A 23,486-nucleotide genomic window follows, 5' to 3' on the forward strand; every position below is an offset into this window, starting at 1 on the left:
AATTAACAGGAAAGCGGACAAACGCTTTTGCAGTAGACTGTGTCAATATACAAACAGCTGAATCAATCCCAGTGTTGATAATGTAACACAAGCAGACTACTGAGCAAATGTTATCTTGCAAAATGGAATGACCGTTTTCATTTGATGCAGCTCTGGTGGATTGAGAGTACAGAAAGATGGAGGAATTAAAGCATTTAAACACAAACTTTACATTGTGGAAATTAACGAAATAGAATTACTTGCAATCATGCATTGGTTTAAGATACGTCAGTGACTATCTTTTTTATCTTTAAGTTCTTTCAAGCAGTTTCAGTACTTTTGAGCAGTTATCTTCAAATAACACATATTCGCCCTAATGCTTTGGCAAATCAAATAATGCTTTAAAAATTCAGCTGAAAGTCTAAAACAATACCCAGATAGATAGTCCACATGACCTTTCTGCCTGTTCAATTATGCTCACTTTTGATTTCAAGATTCAGTGATTATTTTCTTCATTTGCTCTAAGTGGAGGTTTTGATTCTCCATCGGAAGTATTAAAAACTTCACACAACATAGAAATGAACACGAAAATATCCTCATTGTCAATTGCTCAGTTGGATGAAAATAAAGCCTCACTTGTTTGTTTTGTCACTTTCTGCCCACTAGATGGTAGTAAAGCCATGGAAGACGGTGTGCTTGAAGCCATTCACTAGATTCAACACCGGTGAAGACCTCTGCCTTCAGGACCACAACATGGAACAATGGATTCCACCTCTACAATCATCTTACACTGAGAGTACAGAGAGACATGGAGTCATTTGGATGAGACTGCAAGAAGCCTGATCATTGGAAGCACACTTACTGTACATGGAATTAGATGCATCTTTGATCGTTTTTATGTTTTGGTTAATTGCTGAAGGGTAAAAAAAATCAGGATGTCACAAGGCTGAATCTGGTGCGAGCCAAGCAGCCATGCTGTCCAAAATAGCAGTGGGTCTCATCCTGACCCTTCTAATCCTTCTGACCATCATCGGCAATGTGCTGGTGTGCCTGGCGGTGTGCGCTTCACGACGCCTTCGCTGTCAGACCAACTGCTTCATCGTGTCACTGGCGGTGACCGACCTTCTGCTCGGCCTGGCCGTGCTGCCCTTCTCGGCCCACCTGCAACTCACCGACGACTGGCCGTTGGGCCCGGTCTTCTGCAACTTCTACATCTCCATGGACGTCATGCTCTGCACCGCCTCCATTCTCACGCTGCTGGCCATAAGTATGGACCGCTATTTGGCCGTCACAATGCCGCTCAGATACAGCTCCCTGGTTCTGCCTTGGAGAGTATTTGCGGCCATGGCGAGCGTCTGGACTGTGTCGGTGGCTGTGTCCTTCTTGCCCATCTACATGGGCTGGAACACAGTCAACGGGACAGTGCAAAACTACGACCGGCGGACTCCCGAGAGGACGTGTCGCTTTGAGCTCAACAGGCCTTACGTGCTGACCGACTCGCTTCTCACCTTCTATCTGCCCTTGCTGGTCATGTGCTGCACTTACCTGAGAATACTTCGCATCGCACGGGCACAGATCAAGCGCATCGTCAGTGCTCGGCCCACGTGCGTCACCACCTACACGAGCCACCAATCGGCCGTCACAACTGTCCTCTCCAGTGTCCCGGCATCGGCACTGCGGGAGCACAAGGCCACAGTGACACTCGCAGCAGTGATAGGAGCCTTTGTGGTGTGCTGGCTACCTTACTTCATCCTGTTCACGACGCTTGGCCTACAGGAAAATCCCGACCCTAACAAAGTGCCAGAATTTTCCATCGTGCTGTGGCTGGGTTATGCCAACTCAGCCCTCAATCCCATCCTCTACGGAGCTCTTAACAGGGACTTCAGGTCCGCCTACACGCACCTACTGAGATGTCGTTGGCCGACATACAGTGGGTGGAGGAGCAGACATACTTCTGCCACCGAAAAAATAGCAGGTATAGACACAATGTGAAAGGTTATTTCGGAGAAGCATTTCTTTAATATCGCAAAATCAATGAGCGTAGGCTCTAAATTGCAGCCTGAGAACAGTTCTACTACAAAAACATGTACTTTTATGAATGTTCACCTTAGCTTCTTGGATCACATATTATTCCAACTCAAGAGGATTCATCCTAACATTCTTCGGCGAAATAAGTATTTCAGCTTCAGAATTCACAGATAAAGGATGTACAAGCCAACATTTAAGATAACAGCAACTTAGCCAAATTGCCAATGCCAACATTATTACAAATTTGCTAAGACCGAACATGCTAGGATGCTGATCATATGACTTTGGAGGATAGTCAAGATCAATAGGTTTCCTGCAGTAATGGTCAATGATCCCTAAGACTTTGAAGACCAGTGGGGAAGAAAAAAAAAGACCTTTTTAGCCGATATCGATCAGCTGAAAATTGTGTGGGACCCTGATTGCAGATCACATGATTGGGACAACTCTACCATCTACCATCTGTGTTTTGTTGGGTACCATCCAAAATCAATTGGGTTCTTAGGTTATATGGTTCTTGCTGAAATTCTGCAAAAGTATTTATGAATAAGAAAAGTCACGTTGAAAGAAAGTTCACTTGATGAAATTTCATAGCTTTGAGTTTGACCGTGGATTTTGTTTACTTTTCTACAATAAAATGTTAATTGGCAATTGTGCCTTTGTTTGATGTTCCTCCACTTTAGGCAGAGAACAGCTCATGGAGGTCACGCTGCTGTGTGGACACGCATCTGCCAGCTGCAGGGCGGGTCAAACTGTTCACAACTTCATGCCACAAGAGACAAATAACAGGACTAACACAAGCATGACCCAATTTGTTAAGGGCACAACTGACAGCGATGTTGATGGCAGTTAAAAGGTAAACTAATATGCTCTCTGCAATGCGGACGATCGTTGATAGTCACCACCTATGTGAGCTGACTCAACCTCTAGTCAATCACAGGGCACATTATAGAAGGCACCCACAGTCACTGAGTGAAAACTGAACACGCATGTCAAGAAAATGAAACACTACAGCATCAGTGACGACATACTAAGAGATGTTTTCGATGCTATGTTGGTCAGTGTACTAAATCTGTGGCCGAAAAAACATATATATATAAAACAATTTAGAATGCTTGAGAATTACCAGGATTACCACATTAATAATTGTATTGCACTAAACAGCAATAAAAGCTATTGTAAATTGAGGAAATTCATTTTTATTTTTGCTTTTGTGGGTTCCTCATGTAATGACAAAAAATGAGAGGCCCGAATTTCAGTCTCACGTTAATGTCTGTGTGCCTGTTGTCACACGCCGTAGTCTTAATCTAAGAGTGGAAACGAAAGACCTCTGCAGCACCACCTCTCTTCACACACAAGAAACATCAATGGACACGGACTATGGCAACTGAGGGCAAATAGAGGCTTCTTGGCAGATCCCTGGAGGACTTAACATGTTCATCAACATACTGGCCCTTTAGCACAAGCAGTGCAGCTGGACGTTTAAGACAAGTGCGTCCTCTTGTGGTAGCATCAAGTACCACAAGCTGAACTGTGACTATATGGTAAGCGTACTATACTGGTCTAAAACAAAGCGTTGCTATTAAAGTGACCTCATCATCACTTGATGTATTGTCACAAGTCTGTGTTATTGGAATATGTAGCATGGAATGTACTGCAAATGCATGAGTACATTTATTTCCAATGACTCTTTGGCGAGAATGTTGGCAAATGTACTCTATCAACTTACAGTATCAGAAATACAGTATCTTACTACTTTTTACTTCATATACGTAGTTGCTCTATTTACAGCATTGAATACATGCTAAAGTGCTTTCCAAACCGTTGCAAATATTCTCACAGACTGTATGTTATGTTAGTTTCATGCAAAAAGCTAATACTTTTTAGATACGAGTGTAAATGGATTAAAATGAAATATGACAAATATTCATGACCTGATGTCACGCTTAAAATGTAACAGAGGTGCCCCATTTGTCTTGTCTGTATGTTTCTACATACGTTTAACTGGCGTTTAAATGTGTGTTAAATTTAATGAACAAGAAATGTAATAAAGGCATTAAGGTTTTCCTCGAGCTGGCTGTGGGTCAAACGAAGTAATCAGGTGCAAAGTGCCATGGTGAGAGAAGTAAACAAGAACCTGATGGTCATTCTGGCTGAGAACCAAAAGTACTCTGCGGATATGAGATAAAGTTTTAGAAAAAGAACCATGATGTTTTGGACAGATGATGAGCAATAACTGTACTGATGCCCATGGGACTTTAATATTGTTTTCATCAGACTAGAGGTTTTCTCACAGGATGGATGTCAAACTGGATCTCAATTTCTTAGTTCACATCGCTCACCCAGGAGCTTCACCCCAGGTTGGTCTACTCATCCGCATCACCAAGCCATATGAAAAGTCATTTAAACACTTACAGAGGTCACTGTGCTCTTGGGGACAGTAAGTAGGGAAGAAAAACATGTGTAGGCTTATCGAACAATCCCATCTGAGCTCTCCTTGAAGATCCTGTGAGAGTGTTTTTTGTTTAATGGCACTTAACAGGGTGGGGGGTGGTCTCCAGTCAAAAGCTAAAGAGAACATTTCTGGAGTGTAAAGTCTACACAACTGTGTCCATGTGAGAATCCTTCCTTCCTTCCTTCCTTCCTTCCTTCCTTCCTTCCTTCCTTCCTTCCTTCCTTGCAGAATAGATCTTCAACTATTTCCGAATTTTTTATGAAGGCTGAATTAGTATAACCAGAAAACTGAAAAGGCGTTGACTTTTGGAACGTGCTGTGTATTTAGTCGTTTCTCGTGTGCTACTAAAGTTGACTATAACTATATTTTTCTTTTGTCCACGGTACATCCTCCTCCAGGATGTTTAATCTTTATAAATTACAACTTCATTTATTTCCCAGATTGTAGAAAGACTTTTCCACCCATCAATCTCTTCAATTTTTCTCAATTCTGTTCACATCCTCTAGTAATCAGCAACCAGATAAGATTTACTCATAAAAATGGTCAAATTACCACCACTTTATTTTATCCACAGTTACATTTTAAATCACATTTACCAGCGACGGCAAGAGCAGGTTTTACAGGAGGCATAGCTGGGACAATGTCGATCCACATCGTACAGTACTGTATATTTTTAAACAATATTTATATTTTTAAAAAAATAATAAAAAAACACCAAAGTAGTCCTGGACCACAAATGTGGCTCAGACCAATGACGAACAAGAACTCACTACTCTCTTTGACAAAACTCTCCTAAACATTATTGTTGTCGACCATTTGGTTGCAATGTTGTACCCAATCAAGTGGCAAGCAAGACAGAAGATATTTTACAACCACAATAAAAAGTGACCACTACGAATCCAGCCTCCAAGTGCCTTGGAAAGGGTTTACGTGGGGAAAATGGCAAACACTCAGCAGAAATCGCTTTATACGCTGCTATCACGTCTTAAAAACCTGTGTGGTTGACGTGTTCAGAAAGTTTCACAAATACTTCAATGGACAGCAATTACAATTTTATTTATGATGCTTTCATCTTTAAGAGCGCCTGTAGGTCCACTGCCGTACATCACGCTTCGCTCTGTTGGTCACTCAAGGCATCCATCCCTCTGTCTCGTTTGGAACAATGGCCATACGGACTGCTCACGCTACATGAAAACCATTCATCATTACTTCTTAGACAAAACATTTATGTGAGGGAGGGTTTTAGAAAAAAAAAAAAGGCTTGCAGTCAGAATCACACACTCATATATAAGTATCTCTATAGAAGCTATCAATCATAAATATTGTCATTATTCAACGGTGTCATCGACAAGCCCTCCTCCTTTTCTTCTCTTCTTTCTCCCTTTGTACACACACACACACACACACACACACACACACACACATGCACACACGCACACACACACACACAGGAAGAGCATCATGAATCATAAATCTTATGAATGCCATCTAAACACTTTTCAGAGCTATGAGGAATAGGGATGATTGATCGAGGCGGTCGAGGGGGGCGAAAGCAAAGAAGATGGACAGAAGGTTGAAACCAGCAACGCAGGGGTCACTGGCTGCAGTTTGGGGGTCAAACGGATTTGGCGGAAGCACAATATGGCCGACGAGGAAGGAGAGATGTGCGGTGGGGGGCTGAAGAATGGATGAAGGAGGAGGGAGTGAGAGGAGGAAGAGGAGGAGGAGGTTGGGGGATGTTGCCTCAGTGAGGCTGAAGCCATAACTCATCTTTTATTAAAAATAATGAAAAAAACTTAATGAGTTAATATCTGGAGAAAGAGACAGTGAGGCAGCAACGGCGGAAGGGACAGCAAATGGAGGGAAGCAAGGAGAAGTGATCAGACAGAAAAGCGAAGCGGGTCAGTGTTTAGTCATTTATCCCACTTTTCAAAAGTTCATATAAAAGCCATTAAGGCAGGCGAGGGGCCAGTCATTGTTGTCCCCTTTCTTTCTGATGACCTAAATCCCCCTGCCTGCTTGGTAATTAACGGCACTTAACAACCAATTAACTGTGATGAGCTAAATTAGCAGGGTACACTCTCCATTGACGAGTACATTATGAGCGTACAACTCGAGAGAAACCTCAACGGCCCGTGTTTGCTTGTCGACAAATGACGGATTAATTACTATTAAAGCATCCGCATGCTAATGAGCTGAGAAACAATTAGATGGGCTGTTAGCATACGAGAGCAGCTGCAGCACGGACGGCAAGCGAAGGGCGGGAGTGAAAGGAAGAAATCTTCATTGGGAAGCGATACTGATTAAATGGATGGAGAGAAGCACTCTTCACCCAATATCCATGAACTTATTAAATACATGACATCACAATTTGTCTTTCCTACCACGCAGCTATACATCCCCTAGCCTGCCATCATCTATTCTTTGCCACGGAAAACTCTTTTTCTTTTTCTTTTCCAGCTTCTCTCCAACTCTTCCCTCCTTCCTGCTTGGGGGACACAGTCCTGTGAAGGAATTTAATATGCAACTTTTATATGAGAAACCAATCGCATACGTCCGGGTCTATTGGGCTCGCAATCTATCGGCCCGGACGGCTAATGTAATAGAGGGAGCCGGGGCTATTTATCACATGGGGAGCTATGGTTCCTTCTCTCTCTCTCTCGCTCTGTCTTTATTCAAGCCCAGATTCCATGGCTGCCACTAAATCAGGCCAACTATGAGCTATAGCTGCCCAGAGGCTATCTCCTCTTTTATAGAGGGATTTGGATTGTGTATCTTCCGGTTCCTCAGTGGTCGTTGAAGCCTCTCACGGAAGCCATAAACACTCAAACAAAAGGAAAGGAGTTATGCGTCCCTCTGTCCCCTTTGTGTGGACATGGAGACGGACGGGGGAGGTGGAGGCGTAATGAAGCTGATGACGAATTTATTAAGAGTGCAACGATGCGGCAACGGGCTTTCTAGACATACAGGTAGACTTTGGCATGTAAGCTTTTATTTTCAGATCAAACTACCATATCTACTCGCACAGAAACAAACATACCACAACATGACTCCTGTGAGCTTGGGAAAGTGGGAAAAAATGATCACACACAGCCAGGTGGGGTATGTAGCGAGATAGCTCCAGTACGTAATATCTCAGACAGGAACTGTTGGATGCTCAGTGCATTGCGCGAGAAGCATTGCGTATCGAAAGGTGTTATTGTTCTTCAGATGACAAACTGGTTGAGACTGACTCACTGCCATCGGTGCAACCAAGAACTGCATTCCATTGTGTTTCGTTTGATTCATTCACAAATCAACAATCATTTCCAGGAAAATCAACAATTTAAACATTAATTAATCAAATAATCAATAGGTGTGCTCATCAAATTTTGCACAATTATGAGGAGTGGTTTTCAATCATTTTTGCCACTCATGTAGCTTTAAAGGTAACCAAAGTATTGTCCCAATATTGGACACCAAGATTTATCTCAACAGTGGAACCTCCAACCTCAACCAAACTGCAACAACATAACTTCTTCAAAAAAGCCAAAAAAGTAGTATGAATATAATTGATCAAAAATTCCTACTGCATTGTGATGTTTGGTAAATCTGAGGTTTAAAATAGATGTAAAATATCTTGCCATAAACAAAGTGTGTGCGTGTGTGTGGCAGAGGGGTATATTGCTGGCCACCTGCAGCAATTAACATGCCGCAGATAACCAAATTCATTTAAACAAATTAGCCACATTACCGGCCACTGTGTACTCGCTGATGGCAATTAATAAGAAATTAGCCACAATCAGCCCTATATTAACATCTCACAGAGGGGCCGCGGCTGGAAATTAATAAGCGGAGATTCATCTCTCTTACTGTCTTTCTGGCTCCTCATCCTCCCCCCACGTACACAGCCACACACACCTACACACACCTATATTGTTCATCACACACCTCAAAAACACACTTTTTTGTTCCTATGAAGCGTCTCATGATCTGCAATCTGCTCGTGTCAGCTAGCCAGCTTCCTCTTTACCAGGGTGTGAAATCCCTCTGATAGACATATGTGCGTGCATGCGTGTGCATACGTGCATGTGTGTGTGCGTGTGTGTGCGTGCACGTGCGTGTGTCTGGCATATACACACACGCACACGCACACACACGTATAGAGCGATAGAGATATACCATAGATTGTATATTTAAACAGTGTGTGGCCTACTGCAAGCATGTGTGTGTGTGTAAAGGTGCCACACAAATGAGAAGTGGTGGGGCATCAGCAGAGACAAGGCCAGCCTCTGGGGGTCCTCACACCAATCAGCAAAGTTCACCAAGAATCAATTAACACCAGTGGGAGGGGGCAGAGGGTACGGCAACGCACACACTAAGACATACACAGTGTCCGCACGCACGTTGCCTACACATGGCACTGTCTGAGGAGATATTCATCACATCACACATTGAACTAAATGCCAGCCAGCATGTGTGTGTGCGCATGTCCATCCCAGAGTGCCCCTGACTCTCATGGTGTGAGTTTGGGGAACAGATTGGGGGTCAGCAGGGGGGCAGACCAGGGTCACCCCCGTCTGAGTGGCGTGTGTGTGCATGTGTGTGTGTGTGTGTGTGTGTGTGTTTCTGACCACTACCCCCAAGGCTGGCCTGCAGGCAGACGTGAATAAGACGGATGGAGCTGATTCAAAGTATAAGTTCATTAAATCCATGGAGAATAAAAACATGATAAAGTGTGGCGGCGGCACAATGAGCGTCTCGTGTTTCATATTCCATTCACTCACTGGGGCTTCATGACTACCATTCATCATTGCATCCTTACCCAAAATGAGTGACCATTCGAGCCTTGACAAATAAGTTGCCGCTCTCATGTGAAAGCAAAAAGTTTTTCGAGGAGGTGACAAAGCCTGGGCTCCAAAAGACAAGGGACCCAAATAAAGTAATCACAGGGCATCTTCCATGTGAACATTCCACTGTGAAACCACACCTCCTTCCTCTTCCTCCCTGCCATCTCCATCTGTTCCCCCATTGCACTCGTCCATCCACTGTACCCCCTCCTCGCCATCCATCCTCTTTTCCCCTCGTTTCCTCTGCTCCACTTTGGCCTTCCTACCCTGGGGGAGGTAAGGTGATCTCCCTGTGCTGGTGTAAGTGACTGGTATTCGTCTGCATCTCTGTCTGTCTGTTTGATCCCACCACTAATGACTCCACTGGGAGGGAGCATTGATAATGGGAAATCAATATAGAGGACAGCGCTCAGGAGTGGCCTCACTTAGCTCTCGCTCTTTCACGCCTCACAGCAAAGTGCCTCCGTGTGTGTGTGCGTGTGTGTGTGTGTGTGTGTGTGTGTGTGTGTGTGTGTGTGTGTGTGTGTGTGTTTGTGTGTGTGTGTGTGTGTGTGTCGGCACAGCTATATTTAAAGTGCATGTACTCCCTCATGATTTTCCATTGCTCTATTAAAATCTTTTCCCAGTTCTAATTCATCTTCTTTAGACAGTACAACTAAAATTTAACATCAAAATTGGAGTTGGTTTAACAGAGTAAACAAGCACAATAAAAAAATGAAAATGTATGCTTATCCGGTGCTTAAAAATCATCTTTAAGATGCACAACTCAAGTTTTAGATCTGTAGAGAGGATTACAAAAAATTAAGACTAATAAGCAAATTAATGTATCTACGTTGCCTCCAGAAATTATGTATAAATGCTAGGAGATGTTAGTGAAATGTACACAAAAGATTAAATTCTTTTCATAGAAATTCTCGCTCTCACCCAGGTACGTCCTCTGGGGGTTATGAGCAATCTGATTGGATTCTGAGTAAATGCTACGATCTTGCGGGCAACTTCTACAGCGAGCGGATTTAACATTTGAAAGTTACGTTTGACTATTCGGAGTTAAGACTGTAAATATCAGCAATTGCTTTCTGACTACTAGTGCTATCGGGATTTCATATCGCTTTGGAAATCACATCACTTTTGCTCCTCATGTGTATGGAGGTTCAATTACAGATGTCTTCAAGTCGTTCCCAGTTTTACTTGATTCACATTTGTGTTTATCTGTGAAGCTTTGATGTGCCAATCCCCAAACAAATGAACAGCAAAGTGACAATTTATATGTTGCAGATATCTGAAATAGCAATTGTGAATAGGAAGAATGTAGTTGCTATAGACAAAGCTGAGTGAACTGCAAAATAATCAACATTGCTTCTAGAAGAAATAGCACTTTTTAAGAATAAATACGATTATGCATCCATAAAATACAAATATACTATTTTTGGCACAATGTGTAGGCTTGACTCAGCAGCATTCACACCATACAGAGGCAGATGGACATTTCGGAGGTCTGTGTGTGTGTGTGTGTGTGTGTGTGTGTGTGTGTGTGTGTGTGTGTGTGTGTGTGTGTGTGTGTGTGTGTGTGTGTGTGTGTGTGTGTGTGTGTGTGTGTGCGTGCGTGCGTGCACATTTAAGTACATTTGAGTTAACGTGCGTGTCCTCAATCATTCACACTCTTACGCCTGGAGCAAGACAGGTGGGGCTGGTGGCATGAGGGTGGTGCCCCCCCCGACACTCCAAGCCCTACAACCCTGAGGGTCCAGAAGGCCCAGCAAAGCAGGAGGCTGAAGTGCAGATCCCTCTGCCAGGCACCAGTGCACTATGACTGGTGGCAGCTGGTCCTCTGTCACCTCCCCTCCCTCCTCTGCCCCACTACTCCCCTGCATGAGCGCCCCGTGGGCAGTCAACAGGAGGGGTGAGGAGGTCAAGAGGCAGGGGAGAATTGGTGGAACGGTGGCGACACGCGGGATAATCGGCTTTTATGAAGCGGAGAGAGCGCAGATAGAGAGAAGGGGCGCGCGCCTCTGACACAAGGCGACTTGACTACAAGCAGTAATGAATTAGCGCATTAGCCCCAGACCAGGGGCGTTCGAGACAACTCAGCTGCTCTTAACAACACGCTGGCTGGCACACTCCCGTCCCACGCACGTATAAATCACTCAAAAGTCGTTACAGCGGGACCGGGAGTTTATTCATTACATTAGTCATATTCTCTCCATTGGGTCCGTCTTGAAACGTATCCCATTTAATCCTCTAAGTGAAAATATACTAAAAAAAAAAAAAGATTAGAAAATCAAATCCAAAGAAATTGAAAAGGATACAAGAACCCTCTTGTCCAAATGTGTGTTCAATTATCATCAGGCCCAAAATGATGTCCTTTAATGCTTTAACTCTTTCTCTCACATGACCATCCATCTTCCTCTCCCGGCGCATCCCTTTTAATTCTGACCAGTGTGGTTACATCCTTCCCTCTCATCCTCCGCTCCCTCCTTCTTAACTAGCGTGAAGAGGCAGCCATGCGTTCAACCATCAGACAGGCCAAACGTGCTCCATGCCCCTCACACACGCACATGCGCTCGCTGCCCAGGCTTATTGTTCCTTCATGTGACATATCAGTGTATCCTTTGTGGTTGAATAAGCATCCTGGTGTCCTTTTTTTTACTGATTTGTGTGCAGTATGCATATTTAAAGTTGATCTTTTTTGTTGTTTTCTTTTACAGTGTATTATTCTTCAGTTTACTGGTGCAATAGGGGGGGCAACTTCTGCCTTACTGTACTGACTTTCATTTGCGTACTCACAGAACATACTTATCCTTGGTAATGCCATTATGTATTGCAATTTTGATGAGAATGCATTTTGTTCTAATAGAATATTGGATTTACACAGTCAAGATTTTGTAGCTGATCAAGTTATTTAAAAAAATAAATAAAAAATTGAAAAGTCAGACTAATCTATTCAATCTATTTAAACAATTTGATTATTTATTCGAGAGAGAAAGCGAGAGAGAGAGAGAGAGAGAGCGAGAGAGATAATGATGATGCTCAGTTTTGATTGACATTATCAGGTAAATGTTCATTTAACATTCTCATGGTTGTAGATAGGTGTGTTTTACAACTGCTCTGACGTGTATACAGTATTTTGACCACACTGAGAAAAAGAATGGTGTGACTGCAGCTGTTGTGCATGTTTATCAGTACAAAAAAAAAGCTGAGATGGCTTTTTAATTATTCTGACTAAAAGTGACTGTGGCCGGAGAATTTTATCATGATTAAGGCATTTGATCTAACTGTAGGAATAGATTAAGTCGAATTTCCTCAAAGATAATCCAATGAAACTATTGCTGCGCCCATTAAGTGATGCAGTGGAGTTCTACGCCACTGCAGACAACCACAAGAATAAACCTGTGATCAAATTAAAATGCAGAAATGTTGCAGTGCCTTTAATTTGGCTGTACAGATGTACCTAATGAAATGTCCTGTCCTGTGTCATCTTTAATTGGTATATCCACCTGACAGTTTCCCTAAATGTGCTAGCACAAGTGTCAGCAGATAAATAATGTCCACACAGAGTTCAAAGACCACAACAAGGAGGATGCTGCTGTTAGTGGTCCTGGCCTGCACGCTCCCCAATGGGGGATCCATATCTCTCATCTCAAGCAACAATCCCACTGAGCATGTCAATATGAAACACTATACCAACAAGCATGAAGCCCCCCCTCCCCACACCCTTGTACTCGCTCCTCTTGGGCTGAGAGCATGAAACTCCATGCTGCATCTCTATGCGTGCAGGGGATGGGGGGAGATGTGTAAATTCGACTAAATCAAGTCCCTGCAACAGTAAAACACATTGTGGCTTTATTGCACTCAATATGATGTGATTTATTCCACGACTTTTCCTCAATGCTGCTGGGGCCGTAAAGCTTTGTTTACCCCACTTAAAAAAAAAAAAAAAAAAAAAAAAAAAGGAATCATCAGCCTTGTAAATGTTGTCAGATGGCCCATGCCATGCACTGTCTTTGGTCCTAATACTACCTATATTAAAGAGTTTAAATATTTCATAAGGGCGGTTTTAAGAGCGAGGGAGGGGAAATCGTTAGCTGCGGTAAAGTTTCATTAACTGCTCCCCCGTTTGGCTGCGAGGCAAACTCATCTCCTCTTATTGTAATAAAACAATCTCTCTCTCTCTCTCCTATCTCACTCTCCGCTTCTCCTTTACATCATAATAACACACTACATCCCCTTTAAATGCACTATTACTTACCGCTGCCTTTTCATATTCGAACATCACGGGCACTTTAGCGACAATATAAAAGCGTGTCATTCATTATTCACAAGCAGTCGGCGTGCCCCCCCTTTAAAGAATAAGAAAGAAAAAAAAAAAAGAGTGAGGCGCGCCGCTGAAATTGATAACGTTGAGGAGACAAGCAATAAAAACGCAGCCCCCGGGTACCGAGCTGCAGACCATGCACACCCCGATTATGCAGATCAAGTGGTAATTTCTCAAACAAATCGTACTCTTTCACTCTTTTGTTGTCGTTCCTTTTGGGGACGTTTGGCGTCATCCTGTCAGCTTTTATATTGCCCGCAGTGGGAAAAAGGAGGATTAATGTATGCGTGCAAGACTTAATTGCCGCCTGTCAAAAGAGCAATACCGTACTTCATATTTTGGCCTCCTGCCCTCCAGGTTGCGTCCTAAAAGCAGGAACTACTACTATGTGGTTATTTCTGAAATTAAGACGGCTAAGCGTAAAACAACACTGTAGGTTGCATGTAGATTTATGAGTGTAGTGGTGTCAATTAATGTGCTATAATCTCTTAATCCCAGATTACAACGGATTAGCTACATCTTCGAACAGTAGGTGCACGGCCACTCTGTGCAGGTTTAGCGCCCTTTCAATAAAGCAGTCATGGCTAAATGTTCCGATTTATCATTTTTATCACACGGTTCATCACCATTCCGTTCATGTTCTGCACTATACGTCTACAAAAAAAGCAGCAGTGCAAATGCTTTGGATTAAAATCGACTTCATTTTATCTTTTTGTCAGGCATGTGTGTCACTGTTTAGGGATGGAATTAGCTTTGTTAAATGTCACCAAGAGAAACATAAAAACAAACTGATGACAGCTTTTAACAGACCAATTCTCCCCATCAAAAGCCACTGGTGAGCTCCCATATGGCGGCTAGAGGCAGCCAACACGCACTCACTCACTCACTCACTCATTCACTCACTCATTCACTCCAGTCAGTCTGTCCATATTGCCAAACGAACACCCCAGGCCTCGTCCCAGCTCTTATTTGCTTCACTAGACTGGATATTAAAGAAGATGCCTCTTTATTTATTATTTTTCTACTGAATGCAAACTTTCTATTCGGGTCTCTCGCGGTATAAAATGAATAAAACAATATTGACCATTAGCATGCGTTTTTATCGTAAGACCGTGAACATTATTATATACATGGTTTTTTTAACATGTCAAAAGAGGCATTCAAAGTATTATACTGTCATGATCCTGCAGGATTGCATTAGCCAAACCAGCAAATTGCCACTTTATTAGGGTGCACAAGCATAATACTACAATTACATTTTTAAAAAGTAAACTACTTTCATAAAGCTATAAAAACCTATATCACTATTGCGGTCATGCCTGCAAATTTTGTTTGTATCATGGTGACTGCACTGCAAATGTTTTACAAAAATTTTGCCCTCTCATCTAGTAAAATAAATTAGACAAAAAAACTGTATCTAACACATTCAATGAATTACAGTTCAATGCAAACTCTAATTGCAATAATACATATACTGTACTATGAAATTAATTTCAAAGAAGCCTTTTCAACTCACATTATTGTTGTCTGTACAATGTTTTATTCCTCTATAGCTAAATAAAGCAATATTACTTCAACGCACATCAGTATGATGTATGTGAAGCTGCACGCCACTGTTTTTATTAAAAAAAAAAAACGGATTTCTCAGAACAATCATGGAAATGTGTGTTCTTACAAATAGTGCTATAGGCATGTAGATGTGTTTTTTGTTCTTTAAGATTTGGCCAGCAAATGTGCACTGAGCTATTAAACTCCACCAAATAAAAACGCATTAGTGGCCAACTCTTTACAACAGGTACCAAATAAACCCACCTTGTCAATAATTGAACCTTGTGTTTGTTAGAGTGAAGTAATGTGATCTCCTAAAAAGGCCCCTGCCACAGCCAAGGGGCAAGCGCATTAGAGACAAGTTGGTGGAAATCTGATTATGGGGCCAATTTGGGCACGTGTTCCATTGGATGTGAGAGCTCAAGCAGCTTCCAGAGGCGCAAGCACTTTATCTGAAGTAGCCCATGGCCGTGCCTTGTCAGCTCACTCAATGTGGCACAAGGCAAGCATTCGAGCACTTTGCCAAGCTCAATGGGCATGCTGGCGAGAGCTTGCCTTTTAAATTAATGGCTTTCAACATCTTCTGTGCACAATCAACCACATATAAAGTCATTAACATATTTCATAATAATAATGGTGTGAGTGACATTAACTCAAATAAACAATTTGGCACCATGGGATTTTTCTCTATACCAAATCAAACAAGAATATTTTTTTACCTTAAAAATAAATTTGTGTAAGAAAAATGCGGCACTCCATTTGGTAGTCCATGCCAGCAGAATTGAATGTACATATATATAAGAGCTGCAAATGGAAAATGTCCCACGTTTATATTGACATCGAAGAAGATAGCTAGAATTGTTCAGCATTTAACAGATAAAAAGGGATTTGAACACTTGGTATTGGATAATTAGCAGAAAAAAATATTAGAAACACCTCCAACGATGATAATTTGAATGACAGCACTTGTTAAAATGAATCAGGTGATGCCTGGTTTATAATAAAATAACCTGAAATGACACTGGAATACTATTTTGCATGTTGCACTGTTATAATAGTGGAAAACGAAATATCGACAGTCAAATTTAAGCAAAAAGGTGTTTGAAATAAAGAAATGGACTGCGTGCAATTAAATGCACTTTTACATCATTAATAAAATACTTTTTAAAGTATTAGCTGCAAATCGCTGCTTCCACAACGCATGACAATCCCTCAAAATGCGCCTAGTATTGTAGATTATAATTCGCTCATCGTGCCAAATTGACGTCCTACCTACATTAACATTCAATCAGTCATCCCGCTGCCAGCCAATGAAAGGTGAGGAAAGAGAGAGGAGGAGGAGGATGGAGCTGTCAGACGCTGCGTTTTGGGGGGGGAGGAGGATCAGGAGGATGGAGCGCCACAAATGTCCATCAAAGTTTAACAAACGCCACCACAAGACGACTCGGTACCTCCATAACGGCCTGTTTAACCCAGAAAGCTTGGATGCGCCGGATAGACATGGAGACTTATCCCACTTTAGGACCAGTTTGACCCAGCGGTGAGTCCTCCAGAACAACAAGAAAAAAGATCCACTTTCAATTCGAACCGCCGAGATGGACCAAGCACCGAGCCCTCCTCCTAAATCGACCCAGCACGAACCCATCAGCTTCGGAATCGATCAGATCTTGGGAGCCGGGACGGAGTCAGACAACGGGCCCGGAAGACATCGCAATGTAAGCGGCGGGGACGGTTACTACAGCTTAGGGAGCCCGACCGGGAGCAGCGCGCCTGCCTACACGGCTTTGTCCATCTCCCTGTCCGGTGTCATGCCCCCGGCGGAGGCGTCGGTCTCGTACGGGGAGAGCAGGAGTGTGGGAAGCCGAGGAGTGATTCGAGTGCCGGCCCACAGACCTATGGCAGCGCCGGGACCGCAAACCCCGGTTCAGAGCGCCGTGCCGGGCTTTGGGGGTCTGTGTTTCCCCTGGATAGGAAACCGCTTCGCTAAGGAAAGAATATCTGGTAGGCCAGCCGTTCCACTAGCTGATAGATATAAAATATGTTGTACATACAAAATGTAGATATTTATTTATAATTTTAGCGACTACTACTGAATTGATGGCTCCACAAATATCATAAACGAGGGCCTGCTCAATCATCCACTTTCCTTTTTCTTTTTTTATTAGTGAAAGAACAGCACGTTACTCATCCAGGTCTTAAATAGCTACACTTCAATCTTGATTTCTTTTTGTCATAGGTTTTAAATCTGCACAAATGCATTGAAATGTAAGCCATTTCATAATGAACTAAAATGGAAACTCAGAGAGCTTCATAAACATCGAAATGTTTTTCAAGATACAAAGTAAATGAACGCAAATATTTCCTTTTGTTTAAAAAAGAAATGTGCGCATTAAAATCCCTTAATATTTCATAGTTATTTAGAGGGTGAAAATATATATGTCTTACTTGTATCTGACTTGGTTAAAGCAATCAAAACACAATGTCAAGATTCAATATTCAATTGGTCATGTAAATAATGAAAAGACCATGGTAACACATTAAAATAATTTCTACTTTCGCTCGACTTAAAACAAAAACAAAAAAAACAAGCAGGGCTCTACCTAAGAAATACATACTCAATTTAATAAGAGCAATTTTGTAAGGCAATTTTTAAAAGACTGTGTTGGAGTTGCGTAGTAGTTTAGTCAGTGCGTCTTAGTCAGTATGCAATGTGCGCCGTGTGATAACTTGTCAATGTTAGGACCTAAATATTTTTTACGCTGAATTGTGTGGGTGCTTACACTCACCGTGTCTTTCTCTGTCCTCATCCAGCGGCTCTGGTTCCATTCTCGGTGACGCGGCGGATAGGCCACCCGTACCAGAACCGGACGCCCCCCAAAAGGAAAAAGCCGCGCACGTCCTTTTCAAGAGTGCAGATCTGCGAGTTGGAGAAACGTTTCCACCGCCAGAAGTACTTGGCCAGCGCCGAGAGGGCAGCCCTTGCCAAAAGCCTCAAAATGACCGACGCGCAGGTCAAAACCTGGTTCCAGAACCGCAGAACCAAGTGGAGGTGTCTATTGTTAACTCTTTTTTTTAAACCCGCGTCTTGGTGTTAACTCTTTTTTTTTAAACCCGCGTTTTAAATTGAAAACGAGCGACGTGCGGCTCGTTACAATCACCAGGTAAATTGTACAATTTCCTGTTCATTGACCTCGGTGACACGGAATAAAAACACTGGGGTTTTTAAAGTGTGTTAAAAAATAGAAAATAAAAACAAAGGGGCAAAACGCTCAGCTATATACAATTTTCACATAAACGTTGCACAAGAAAACCTTTTTTTTTTTCATTCTATAAACTAGTAACAAATACGTCCCTCCTCCTCCTTGCTCATTTCTGGGAGTGTATAAGTGCACTCATAACTTGAGTATTGACAAACGCACATTTTAAAACTTAAAAATGTGTCAAGCGAAAATAATATTGAAAGACATAACAAATACATGTATTTTTGTTTATCAAAACGCCTTAATGAACATATAATTTAATGACTGAAGTTGGAATTTCATGCTTAAATGCTTGCATCAAATACTCTTGTTAATACTCTTGAGAGAAATTGATTTTTATTTGGAAAAAATAACTCAAACAGTTTTACCAAATGTTAACAATAATTTTCTTAACACTCACACAAATGTATCATGTTGGCTTTAAATGTGAAACTTTTTTTATCCCCTCTCTTATTATGAACTCATATTAATATTTGATTTGCGCTCGCGTCAGGAGGCAGACAGCGGAGGAGCGGGAGGCGGAGCGCCAGCAGGCCAATCGGCTCATCCTGCAGCTGCAGCAGTCCGCCCTGCACAAGTCCCTGGGCGAATCCGCTGTGTCTGACCCGCTGTGCGCGCACAACTCCTCCCTCTATGCCCTGCAGAACCTGCAGCCATGGGCCGAGGACAGAGAGTAGAGACGTGACACCAGACTTCGAATCGATGGGCGTCATCTGTTATTCCCAATAGGATGACGAGATCCACTTTTCGGTGCGGGGGCCATGTGAGAACAGTAAATTTGCGAGTGAACTTTGATGGATGGGAAATTGCAAGACAAATAGAGGACGTCTGAGCGGTGAAATTAGACCTTGCACATTTTTGGGGGTGAGTGACGTCAATCACGAAGCAAATGGGACTTCAATTTTCACCTCTGAGACTTTTTCATATCCCCCCCACCCAAAAAAATAAAAGGACCGAAAGGGGCAAAAACCTCAAAACGTCTAATCACGTAACAAATCGTCTTCCAATCTGCTTGTATTTGTCCTGTTCAGTCGGGAGATTGCGTGGCAGCAGGTACCAGCCAGCCAAGTGTGTACACTGAGGTATCATAAGTCAATATCTCATTAAATCCCGAAAATTTAAAGGATACTACATTTCAAGGTTTTATGAGCCATTAGGCTCATATTTGAAAAGGGTAACGGCAAATAAGGTAGACGCATGCACTAAAATTGACTGTGCCCTGCTAAACCAAACAAAAATATTATTCACATAAAGGTTTTTAATTATACTGCACTTAAAGCCTCACTTGGGCAAATTTATATAAGGATTTAACCCATTTATTTACGCTGCACTGGCACAATCACTTGTATATATATAACATTCGGTGCACCTAAAATGTTACACAATAAATACAAATAAAGAAATTAAGAAAAGAGCAGGCTAAATGCTGGATAATAAGGGTGATGCATGTTCAGTGTGTATTTGTCCTCATAAGTATGTTAATATGGTTTGTTTGTGGGCCATGAAAGGATGTACAGTATTCTTTTTTGTACTTTTATTGTGTGGACAACAGTACAAATACAAATGTTTTGTGAGCAAATTCTTTCAAGTATCGTGACATCAACAAAAGCCACAACAAGATAACCCGCGATTGTTTCTTAAAAAAAGTTTATTGATAAATATATCCATTTTTTACAACAATTCAGCACACAGAAGTTCATTCCAACAGGTTTGATGTTGTCCATCAATCTGTACTCCTGCCCACATGTCTGGATGAGCTGCCACACCGGAGCCTGTTCTCGTGAGAATTCAATAGGATTTGTGGCGGAGTGAATTAGAAATGGAATGGGTGCTTAAAGCATCATTTTTATTATGACAAAAATGATGATAATAAAAATAAAGCCCTCTTCCTCATTTTTTGAAAAGTAATATTGCGGTGAAATGTGGTGTAAGTCCAGTTGTAAACTTTTGCATGATTTTCTATCAAATTCTACTGAGAACAGTGCCTGCTGTGGTAAAGCACCGAGAGCAGAGGTTCCATTACGTCCCCACTGTTCTCTCAAACAATGGCTCAAACAAAATGGCTTCTGAAATAACAAATCAGTCTCATTTTTCTTCAAAAAGTCACATTTTTGACATCCTCCCATACAGTTGCCGCTCCCTCACAGTGAAAGTTTTGGTCAACGATGTTGGAAATTCCAATCTGAACTGTTTTTCCATACCAATCTGTCTGTTTCGCTGCACATAATATGATATTACATGCTCCAACAAATGTCGTTTTATTTTTCAGGCAAACAAAAACGTCACATAGGACACACATGCACCTTTCAGAGTCCTTCTATGTGCCAAAGTGAACATCTTTTTGCTGACCGGCCAAAGCATAACTGCAGGTATTATATTTCCACCTACGCTGAATGAGGCAAAAAGACACAGACGAGCAGCAACGACCCCTTTCTTGAAGCAGAAGCAACAAATAGAACATTTAATCCAATATTGTTACAACAGTGAGACTCTTAACGGACACCAGCGGGAACACGCAAGTTGCTCTCTCTTCATTGATGGCTGTGGCAGAAATCGGGTGACGTGTGAGCCCCATGACTGCCCTATTGTATGACACACTTACTTAAATAGATGCTCCTCCCTGCATGCATGACAATATTGCTCCATTTTTTGGGGGGGACTGACAGAGATTCACAAAGAGCACAATTATTATCAACCACTTGAGTCCTGCTTAGTGACTGTCCACTTGTGTGCTCATTAAAAAGTGAGAGGCTTTACACAAAATGAACACTTAACCATGTGACGGAAACAAACAAAGCAGGTACAATTCTGCGGGACTTTTTTGAGCTCTATTGATGTCTTCACCCTGTTTCAGTGAAATACCTTCCGTGTTGTTTCGTGAAAGTGGAAAGTCACTTTGTTTTAAGTATACTTTTTCTTTGCTTTGTTCCACTCCACTTGGCCATGGCCTTCTTCCACTTGATCTCTAGATGACATTTTCAAAGAGTTGAAGAGACCTCATGATGTTTTCGTCCTGTGTAAAACAAGAGCATAGAAAGGGGATGAGGGCAGTTCATCTGACAAGTCATTTAGTTGACTGGCCGCTAGAGGGCAGTGTGTACAACGTAATTATAAACAAGCCTCAATCTTTCTATACAGTTGGATTCTAACTGTATAGAAAGATTGAGGCTATAAATGTTGCCACATTTTCTGTTGACATTTGTGGTCATTTATAGTTAGATACAAACAGAATAGCTGAAAAGAAATGGATACTTTGACACAAGGGAAGATAGAAATATCGGAGGCATCAAACGCAGTGCAAAATGAGATCCAATCCAATACTATTTCAACAATTTCATTTCTACAATTAAGGATTAATTTAACAAAGTATTTATTATACCGTGGTTGTAGTTTATACCACTAGCTCACCCTACAGCAAACCAAAAAGGACCTGATCAAATCTGTAGAAATCAGGCGACATGTAGTACATACTGGAAAAATGAGTCCTGGATGCAATTTAAAATTGGAGGGACAATTATCTGCTTGATTGGGAGCCAGTTAACATTCTGGAGCAGCTGATGTTTATGCAAGAAGTCTGAGTGGTAGATCCGCAAGAAGCGTTCCAACAATTCAGGTGGGATGTGACCGGGCTATTGACAAGGATGGCGATGCTGATGGGTATGAGGGATTGACTGTAGAATCTGATGTTTTGTAAATGGAAGTGCGCAGACCAAATGTTCTGTCAAGGGTGACAGCCAGACTCTTAACCTGAGGGGATGGATGGAGGAACAATTGGTTTGGCAATCTGATTTTTGCAAGATTTTTGAACTAATAATTTAAAATTTATTTCATAACTCTGCCCCTGATCATTTTCGTTAATTTTTTTGAGACATCTTCAAACTGCTGCAAAGTGTGGAACAAAATGCAAATGTCTCCTTATCGGTTAAGGGCCATCCCCAACATAAAATAAGATCTGACAGGATTGCTCAAAACTAAACATGATTATATTTTGTGCATCTTTTTTAATGCATCTTTTGCATTGGATCGCAATTGTTTGTCTGATAAAAACTGGATAATGCATTATAAGAGGAATGGCACAGGTGTTCTAATAACATGCAAGATGCTCCCTCTGTAGCAGTGAGCGAGGCACATATAAACAATGAAGAAGCCAAATAGAATTCCGCTATGCCATTGTTTCACTCACACCTGCACTGAGTGCAAACCAATAACAATAACACTCTTTAACCAAATTAGCAAGATTCTCAGGTTGCTGAGAAAAAAATCAAATGTAGAGTACCTCTTGACAAGAATAGATGAATTCCTCAATGGTGACCACACCGTCTCGGTTCTTATCCATTTTCTGTGGAAAAAAGCACACACGCTGCCAGGTTAACTTTTCAAATATATAAATGCAGTTTGCAAAACATTCCCATATATAACATTGTTTTTGTTTTTTTGCACGGAAGAAAAATGTGTGGTCTGAGTTAACATATTTGCCAATCAGCTCTGAGGTTCTGGGTTCGATTGTGTGGGCCTTCTGCAGGAGGCTCTCCGACCATATTGGAAAAAGTGTTTTTTGATAAAAGTGATTGAGTGTATTCTTTTTGGAAGAGTTCATTTTGTTACCTGAAAGAAGGCATCCACATGCTGCTTGTGTGCATCTGTTTTCAAGGCAGGGTATGTGTACTTGCCCATCATGTCATAAATGGCTCTGACAATGTCTGTCATCTCCTGTGAAGGACACACCAAGACAAAAAAAACAAAAACCACACTTTCAACACAAAAATGTAGGTTGGACACTTCCTTAGGTACACGTCCGCAAACTGATTACAATAGCTGTATCAAAATGATGGGTGCTCAGTATTGAGTTAAATGCCGTAGACATTAATTCATCCATCCATCATTGGGGTCAGGTCAGAGGGAGGCAACAGTCCCAACTTCCCCCTCTTCCAGCTTTTAAAAAGTATGTTGCTATTGTACCAGAGAACCATCAAAGCAAAATATATTGCTTTGTTCTTGCAATTTTTATCTGCTTGTCTTTAAGCTTGGCAAACATTTTCCAGGTCGGTAGGTGCACGTTTAATTCATTTCGGGTGCTG

General features: G+C 41.9%; 3 protein-coding genes across 6 annotated transcripts in view; 2 read left to right on the forward strand and 1 right to left on the reverse strand.

Moving 5' to 3' along the window:
- Positions 1–651: 651 nt before the first annotated feature.
- Positions 652–2,987, forward strand: LOC119128893 (histamine H2 receptor-like). Its single transcript, XM_037261754.1, has 2 exons — positions 652–1,954; positions 2,688–2,987. The coding sequence occupies exons 1-2, from the start codon at positions 952–954 to the stop codon at positions 2,855–2,857; spliced, it is 1,173 nt and encodes a 390-aa protein (XP_037117649.1). The 5' UTR covers positions 652–951; the 3' UTR covers positions 2,858–2,987.
- Positions 2,988–16,540: 13,553 nt separating this feature from the next.
- On the forward strand, positions 16,541–19,342 carry LOC119129040 (T-cell leukemia homeobox protein 3-like). Its single transcript, XM_037262032.1, has 3 exons — positions 16,541–17,149; positions 17,960–18,197; positions 18,902–19,342. The coding sequence occupies exons 1-3, from the start codon at positions 16,744–16,746 to the stop codon at positions 19,083–19,085; spliced, it is 828 nt and encodes a 275-aa protein (XP_037117927.1). The 5' UTR covers positions 16,541–16,743; the 3' UTR covers positions 19,086–19,342.
- Positions 19,343–20,038: 696 nt separating this feature from the next.
- The window catches only part of LOC119129041 (Kv channel-interacting protein 1), a 32,495-nt gene continuing 29,047 nt past the window's right edge, over positions 20,039–23,486 (reverse strand). For all 4 annotated transcript variants that reach the window (XM_037262033.1, XM_037262036.1, XM_037262037.1 and 1 more), the window contains exons 6-8: positions 23,014–23,118; positions 22,685–22,747; positions 20,039–21,421 (exon numbers count right to left, since the gene is read on the reverse strand). In XM_037262033.1, coding sequence (XP_037117928.1) covers positions 21,374–21,421; positions 22,685–22,747; positions 23,014–23,118 — 216 coding nt within the window. In that variant the 3' untranslated portion in view covers positions 20,039–21,373. The remainder of the gene's footprint in view (positions 21,422–22,684; positions 22,748–23,013; positions 23,119–23,486) is intronic.

This window comes from Syngnathus acus, chromosome 10 (genome assembly GCF_901709675.1).
Source record: "Syngnathus acus chromosome 10, fSynAcu1.2, whole genome shotgun sequence".
NCBI lineage: Eukaryota > Metazoa > Chordata > Actinopteri > Syngnathiformes > Syngnathidae > Syngnathus > Syngnathus acus.

What these genes read in the sequence shown, in the direction of transcription:
- LOC119128893 (XM_037261754.1), top strand. Translation starts at nt 952, where the DNA reads ATGCTGTCCAAAATAGCAGTGGGTCTCATCCTGACCCTTCTAATCCTT. An exon ending in TGCCACCGAAAAAATAGCAG is followed by an intron (nt 1,955 to 2,687) that starts GTATAGACACAA and finishes CCTCCACTTTAG; the next exon opens with GCAGAGAACAGCTCATGGAG.
- LOC119129040 (XM_037262032.1), top strand. Translation starts at nt 16,744, where the DNA reads ATGGACCAAGCACCGAGCCCTCCTCCTAAATCGACCCAGCACGAACCC. An exon ending in CGCTAAGGAAAGAATATCTG is followed by an intron (nt 17,150 to 17,959) that starts GTAGGCCAGCCG and finishes GTCCTCATCCAG; the next exon opens with CGGCTCTGGTTCCATTCTCG. An exon ending in AACCGCAGAACCAAGTGGAG is followed by an intron (nt 18,198 to 18,901) that starts GTGTCTATTGTT and finishes CGCTCGCGTCAG; the next exon opens with GAGGCAGACAGCGGAGGAGC.